At 48.8% G+C, this 7,339-nt stretch overlaps 1 protein-coding gene across 2 annotated transcripts in view; it reads right to left on the bottom strand.

Moving 5' to 3' along the window:
* Positions 1-5,261: 5,261 nt before the first annotated feature.
* GSK3B (glycogen synthase kinase 3 beta) overlaps positions 5,262-7,339 on the bottom strand; it is a 145,259-nt gene continuing 143,181 nt past the window's right edge. For both annotated transcript variants that reach the window (XM_061454263.1, XM_061454264.1), the window contains one exon: positions 5,262-6,926. In XM_061454263.1, coding sequence (XP_061310247.1) covers positions 6,859-6,926 — 68 coding nt within the window. In that variant the 3' untranslated portion in view covers positions 5,262-6,858. The remainder of the gene's footprint in view (positions 6,927-7,339) is intronic.

The following is a 7,339-nucleotide window of genomic DNA, read 5'->3' as shown; positions in this document are numbered from 1 at the left end:
CAGCCTCCACACAGAGGGGTAAAATGTAGTCCTCAGGCAAGGAAACAACAGCACCAGCTGCAAGATGCTCTCTAGTACATCTTTGACAGTAGGGAGACTGTTGTAGGAATCCTCTGCCGGGTTTTGGTACCTGCTGTTTAAGGAGGGTATTAAAAGCTGTTGTAGAGGAGATACAATTAGAAAGATGTAAAGGAGGCGAAGTTCCCCTTCCAGTCAGCTTAACAAGAAGTTACGTGGTGACTGGGTCCCGCTCAAGGGGCCCTGACCTTCAGAAGAGAGACCAGAGACTGGAGCAGAGGGTTCCTGTGCAAACACAGTGAAGGATGGGAGCCCACAGCTTGCATTCACCCTGGGAGAAGGCCAGGAGAGACAGAAGACCTCAGCGCCCATGTCTGGAGGAGAAGTGCCCAAGGATAACTCACCACCAGGCTGAGTTCCTGCGGATTGTGATGAGCAGTGGCAACCTTCAAATCAATGAACTCACTCAGCGAGGTGCTGCAGTTCAGGCAGCGATGCCTTTGCCGATGTAAGCGGCCGCCCTCAGTCTCAGGGGAAAGACTTGTCGAGCAGAGCAGCTCCGGTCTCAGCACGAGGTCCCGGGACTGATGTAAGTGAAGTGATGGCATCACTGCTTCTGGTGCTGCCAGGCTGTGGTCAGCTCCTTGGTCCCCTTGCCCAGGTAATCCAGTGCAGGGCTGAGTGGTGGGGGCTGAACAAAAGCAGACCCATGCCCCCATGGCTGAGCCGGGGCTGGCGCTGCTCTGGGGGGCACAGCTTTGCCTGGGTGCAGGCAGCACGACCACCACACCAAGGTGCTCTTTGGAGGCGGCTCTCCCCATGCCCCAGCCCTGGGCACGGCCGGGCCCTCCCTTCCCGCCCCGCTCCCACCTCTGCAGCGGAACCGCGTGCCGGGCCCGGGAACAAACCAGGAGGAGGCTCTCTGCAATAGAAATCTGTTTTTTATTGAAGCAGCAGTCACACGACCTCGCATCTAGCCTTTAGGATAGCGACAGAGCGGCCCCGGCCGGGTCACAGAGCCCAGAACAAGGAGGTTTGTTTCATCTTTTGCGCTAATAGACACGTCATGGTGAACACACACATTATCCAGTACCGGCAACCCAACCCAGAGAGAGCTACTGCTGATTTGCTGGAGGAACGGTCCACTGGACGTGGTCTCGACAAACTTTACAGATCACCACCAAAGAACATTACTAATGGGATCCAATGATAAAAAGAAAACCAAACCCCAACCAACCATGAGTGCAGGGTTCAAAGCCAGCCGTTTACACAGGTGCTTCAGTTCGTATCTATAGGTGGACGGCGAAGGAAGATTGTTTGGGTTTAATTTGAAGTTATTTGCGTCCCAGGGTTCCTCTCTCCATCAAATCAAACGGTATCGGAGACAAGCTGGCACCTCTTGGAAACCAGCATGGAATAACACAGCTCAGTTAAGACAACACGCTCGTTTCTTGTGGCTTTTCCTTTCCATTATCATTACACAGATCCACGTCCACCTCATTCTTGCGGAGTGGAAAGAGGCGTGAGGTGAGGAGAAGGGAGAGAAGGACGAGGGAGGAAGAGGAGGAAAGAAAGGGGCAATTGTTTGAAATAAAGACCACACACTTGGTATTGTTTAAATTTCATTTCCAGGCTAACCTACGTTTTATTTAATGCAAATTACAGTACCAGGTAACTAGTTCCGAACCGAGTCACACAGAACAAAACGTATTTACAAGGGGGAGTAAGGGGCAGGGGAAATAATAAAACATTGAGCATAGTTTCCACAAAGAAAAAAAAAAAAAAAGTTTATATTTCAAATGAAAAAAAAATAAAAAAAAAAAGAAAAAAAATAAAATAAAATCAGTCACAGAGGCATTCAAGTAGTAATAATGTTATACAGGTTTTGCTTCTCCTTTAAATCAAGACAGATTTGCACAAGTGTATGCAATAGTTTGTATACAACCCACAGTCCTTAATATATATATATATATTTGTTTAGATTTCCGTTTTTGAAGATGGAAGTGGTCACGCTAATTGGTGTGTACAGGCCCAAGTGATCCATCAGCAACACGTTAATGAACGCAAATTTTACAGGCAAGCAAATTATATATATATAAATATATTTTATATATATATATTAAAAATAAATGGAGAAAGACCAACACAAGGAAGCTACTTTTCTCGAGCTAACCCCTTAGGTACTGTTTTCCTTTCCTGTCCGTTTTGCTGTTATTGCAGTGTTGCAAAACGAAGCCAACTACGACCAGAAGCGGCCGAGAGCCCCGTGGAAGTGAGCTGCCACCCCGGGGTACTCGCTGGCTGTGCCCCACAGGCAGAGCCCGGACCGAACACCCTCACTGTGCTTTTCCTTTTCCTCTGCGGTGGCTGAGGTTCCCAGTACAGGAGCACGTGTCTGACAGGCTGCTTGGATTCTACTGTTCCAAGTACTGAAAACCGGGGTTGGGGGGGGGGGGGGGGGATTTTAAGTTGCAAGTTACAGGCGCCTGCCGTTACTTTAGGTAAAGCTTGGCTTCGAAATCAGAGGACAAAGTGTTGGGGATCTTCTACCAGCCAATTTTCTTTTGAAGGTCTTTTTGTTGTTGCCTTTCCCTAGCAAGGTAGGTAAATGTAAGGTGAAAGAACACCAGCGTCTCGATCAGGCAGCCACTGGGGGCGGACAGACTGCGATCGAGTCCGGCTCAGAGACCCACACCACAGCAAGGCTGATGTAAAGGGCAGATCGAGACCAGACTGGGTTAAAAAACAAGCCCGAAAGAGAATAACAGAAGAGAGGGACAGCTCTGAGCAGACTGTCATCAACAGCTTGGCATCACTGACCTTCGTGTCACCAGAAAGAAAGTGCAGCCTCTGCTTCACTGGAATGAACACGAGATGCTTCGAAATAAAACAGCAACCTTTGGTTTGGTAAAGAGTTAAGTGTTTTCCCATTCAAGACAATCTTATGTGGAATACTAACAAGGTAGTAAAACACAAGCAAACTAGTTTTAGAAACAAGGCCTTCGTGCTGGGCACAAGAAATCAAGAGTCATGTTCAACTTATCTCAAGAAAACAAAAAGTGACTTTGGGGAGGGGCGGCAGGGAAAACAAGGAGAAGGAAGGGAACGGAGAGTGCCCCGGGCAGAAGAAACCACCACGGTCTCCTACAGCGATGCCCCTGCTCCTCAGCGGCCGAGGGGCTCCGAGCAGAGCATCCCTGCGGGATGCAAGGGGTTCCCTCCCTGGGGGCCCGGCCACTGCCCCCGGCACAGCCGCAGGGATGGTGGGAAGGCCGGGCCTCCTGGAAGCTGCAGGACTGGGGGGGATTGATGAGCAAAGTCTAAATGAGCTCTGGGGCAAGTGTCCGAAGGGAACAGGTGGCTGCCAGCGGGAGGAGGAGAGGGCAGGGTGGGCAACTTGGAGACATCCCCAAAGCCACAGCTCCCATGAAATGGATGATGGTGGAGACGGTTTCCTCTCATTCTGCTACTGATCAGGGTATCACCGAAACCTTACAGCACTCAAAGAGTTAGAAAGCAGAGGGGGGGAGCAAAGATGCGGGTTTGGGGAGGGAGGAAGGGGAGAGACATCATTGATAAAGGAGGGGAGGGGGGAAAAGAAAGGGAAATAAAATTCAAAAAATCATGGAAGCGAAGGCACTCCAAACTATATAGATACACTATACATCGCTAGAGTTATTGTTACAATAATACAGGCCGGTACCTACTGTACAGAGTTAAAACTATATGGCTTTAAAAAGCTCGTCTACATTTTGTCTGATTATTAAACAGAATCACTGCCCTGAACGGTAACTTTTTGCTCATTAATAACAGTTCCTGGGTCCACATATTTACATACAAAACAATAAAACTCAAACAACAACCAATAGCACGGATGTACACGCTTGAATTTGGTGAGGAGCTTTTGGGGGAGGTTTTTTATTGGGGTTTTTTTCCTTTTTTTTTCTTTTTTTCTGTCTCATTATTTACAAAAACGGTTGTTCAAAGACCTGGATCTGATGTATAAAAGAGTGTGAGATCCTGCCATGAGCCTTGAAAACAAGAACTAAAACCAGAGGGGCACCCCGACCCTCCCCAGCCTAACACACACACACACACACATACATGACACACACAGACGCCAACACGGTCACAAAGCCAGAGAGGAAAGCTCTGCGCTCCCCATCACCAGCCTTCAACTGGAAGGCGGAAGGGTAGGAAAGGGAAGAGCAGCCACAATTCCTGGCACAAGCAGCACCTTCTCTTCATTCTTTGTATTCCTGCTTTTAAGCACTGTGTAATTCACTACCTTAACATGACAATGCCTGTGGCCAATGCCTCAGCAGTGTCAGCCCACAGAATGGATCTGTCCCCTGCTGCTGCCCTGCTTTTGGAGCCTCCCGCATCTATCTGGATCACTGGGTCAGCCAAACCCTTCCACTTACCTTTTGGGACACTGACTAGCTGAGCTCTCGCGTTCAGATGCTCTTCAGCCCTTCCTCTTCAGCTGCAGGGAAGGATTTGGAAAGCTGCCTGTTTCTAAATGCGGGTGTGCTTTCCGATGCAGCCAACCGGGATTTAACAACAGCTAAAAAAGCTTTAAAACCCCCTTTTCTCTGTGTGTGCGCGCCTGTGTGTGCCCGACAGCAAACACAACACGAAGGTGGTCACTCACCTCTTGAAGCAGCTCCTGCCTCCCCAGACTCGTGCTGGGTGCCAGGCGGGAGGGAGAGGGCAGGCCTGTTCCCAGCTCCAGGGCTGCTAAGAGTGGCCACAAAACAAATCCCACATCAACAGCATCAAAACAAGACGAAACGCACTGAGCTCGTGAGCAAAAGCTCTGCTGTCACAGCCGAGCACGCCGAAGCTGCTATTGCTGCCTGCCCCTGGGCCACACAACAGCCCCCATGCTCCCGAAAAGCAACCACTTGCCTAAGAGATGCCCGGGTCGGATGGAACGGCTTGCTAAGCACCAGAGCCGATGGACTACAGCTCCTCCGGAAGGGGTAAGGGGGGGAGCGGACACCCACCGCAAGCCTAGGTCTCCGCACGTCCCGTTTCCACACCGCGGCTGCGTCCCGCCGCTCACCTGACCCTTTCCCGAGGAATATTGCTTTGACTTCAGGAAGAGAGATGTGGATGCTCGCGCCACGCGCCGCTGCAGGGAGGAAACCCGGGCCCTGACCAGATGGACTAGAACAAGCATTCACCTCGCGCTCCGGGCAGACTGTTTCGAGATCGTAGACAAAATAGAAAAAGCAGTGTTGTATCTATGTATACATGTATATATTTATATAATATATATACACACACACTCATATATAGCCAGCTTTCCTACAAGTCAGCAGGTACATATTACTGTCGAGAGCACTTGGATGTGTATTTTAATATTCTACCAAATGTAAAACCATAATGGCAACGTGGCAACACGCATCAATAAATAGAGATCAAAAAAGAAGAAGCAGCAAGAGGTTAAAAAAGATGAAATTAAATACAGGTTCTAGCTGTGGATTTAAAATCAGAGCTATCGGAGAACGTGGCATCCTGCGAGTTAAAACTGCCGTTAAAAAAGGAAGGTATTACAAAAGAAACCAGTAGACTGTTAACAGTTCACATTATAAACCCTGGTGTCCTCCTCCTGGGCGCACCTTGGGAAAGGGCAGCCTGTCCAAACCGAGAGCCGGGGGAAGCTGGGGAGAAGAGAAGAGGAACTGAAATAAACCCCGAAACCAAACCCACTTTCGCAGCGGCCACTTCCCAAAGAGTCCCTTAAACACCCCCAGTCAGGCCGAGGGATTTGTTCGTCCGCTCTTCTCTGCTGAAGATGGGAGCTGACTGGGTGCCGGCACCGGCTCACGACACGGGGCAGGAGCTCCAGCGGGGCAAAGGAGCTGCTTCCAAACGCTAACGGCCTGCGGTCGTGCATGTGTGTGTATTATATTATACATACCCACGGGGGTAGACTTTTCCCTTACTGAAGCTGCAGGTTTCCTCACTGCTAGCACTGGTTTTTACAATGAAAGGCTTCCACTAGCAGGTCAAGCCTTCGATACACAGCAAACCCTCCCACCCCCCCCCTCACCCTATGGCAACCTATTTCCCTACCACGTTGCCCGCTCCCCATCCCGAGCCGGGGCAGTTCTTCAGACAACCTGGGAGAATGGATTGGCTGACAAGAAAGGCTGAGCTCTGCCGAATGACCCCTGCTAAGCTCCCGACCAAATTCAAGCTGTGTAACTACATCGAAGTCCAAAACTTCACTTAAAAAGAAAACAAAAAAAGAGGTTAAAAAAAAGAAAAAAAAGAAAAAAAAAAAAAAAAAAAGAAAATTTCAGCAGAGAATGAGGTTTGGGTTTTTTTTTTTGTTTTGGTGTTTTTTTTTTCCTTTTTTGTTTTTTTTTTTGTTTTCCTTCTTTCTGTTGTGGGAGAGGGCATGAGGCAAGAGTCCTGGTTCTGAAGTACACAACAGCAAACTTCCAACATGAAGAGATTGTCGAGGGGAGAGACATTGGTGTGTTGTATTGCTCCGCTTTCCCTCCTCCCCCCCCACCTAAGTCCCCTGCCCCGGACACCCTGCAGAGTGAGAATACAATGAAACTGGTTTGTATTTATAGATATTTTACAAGGTTAAATAAGAACAACAATAATAATAATAAAAAATTGAACACTAAAATGAACAGGTTGCTTGGTTGGTTGGTTTTTTCCTTTTTTTTTTTTGTTTTCTTTCCTTTTTTTTTTTTTTTTGGGTTTTTTTTTTCCTCTCCTCTTTTTTAATTTTCTTTCCAAATGAGACCAGTGCTGCTGAGCAAGACTCAAAATTACTGGTGATTTTTCCTGTGCAGCTGGCTGCTTGGTACTGGTTCAGGTGGAGTTGGAGGCTGATGCTGTAGCTACGCTATTGGTCTGAACTCGTTCTCCTGCGTTAACATCTGCAAACGACAGGCAAGAGAGGAAGGGAAGAGAGAAAAAAAAACAACCAGTATTACCTCCAAAATACACACACATCTGGAAACAACAGCCGCGACATTCCCCACGCCGGGAAACCCGCAACTCCCGCTGCTTGGTTAGGATGCTCTCTTGGCTTCAGGGGCTGTGGATGGCACAGTTTGGGCTGGGGAGAGGCTGGGAAAGGCGGTCTTCAAGCGAGCTCAAGGGCTGAGGGTTGCAGGGCAGCAGGTAAACACCCAGCCAGGCTCTGGCAGATACTGCAGGAGGTAACACTGCCCACGCTACGTAAGTGTAAGACAAGGCACGCTTGCATCACCAAAGCTAACGTCAAGTACCTGTGGCCACCACACTGATGCTGAAGTTTCACTGTTGGGCCTTCTTGTGATAAAGCTGC

The sequence above is a fragment of the Pezoporus flaviventris genome, unplaced genomic scaffold, assembly GCF_033815535.1.
Source record: "Pezoporus flaviventris isolate CSIRO_AGI_PZ_B2104156 unplaced genomic scaffold, CSIRO_AGI_Pfla_v1 ptg000015l, whole genome shotgun sequence".
In the NCBI taxonomy this organism is placed as follows: Eukaryota; Metazoa; Chordata; class Aves; order Psittaciformes; family Psittacidae; genus Pezoporus; species Pezoporus flaviventris.
This window is presented reverse-complemented; position numbering and strand designations above follow the sequence as displayed.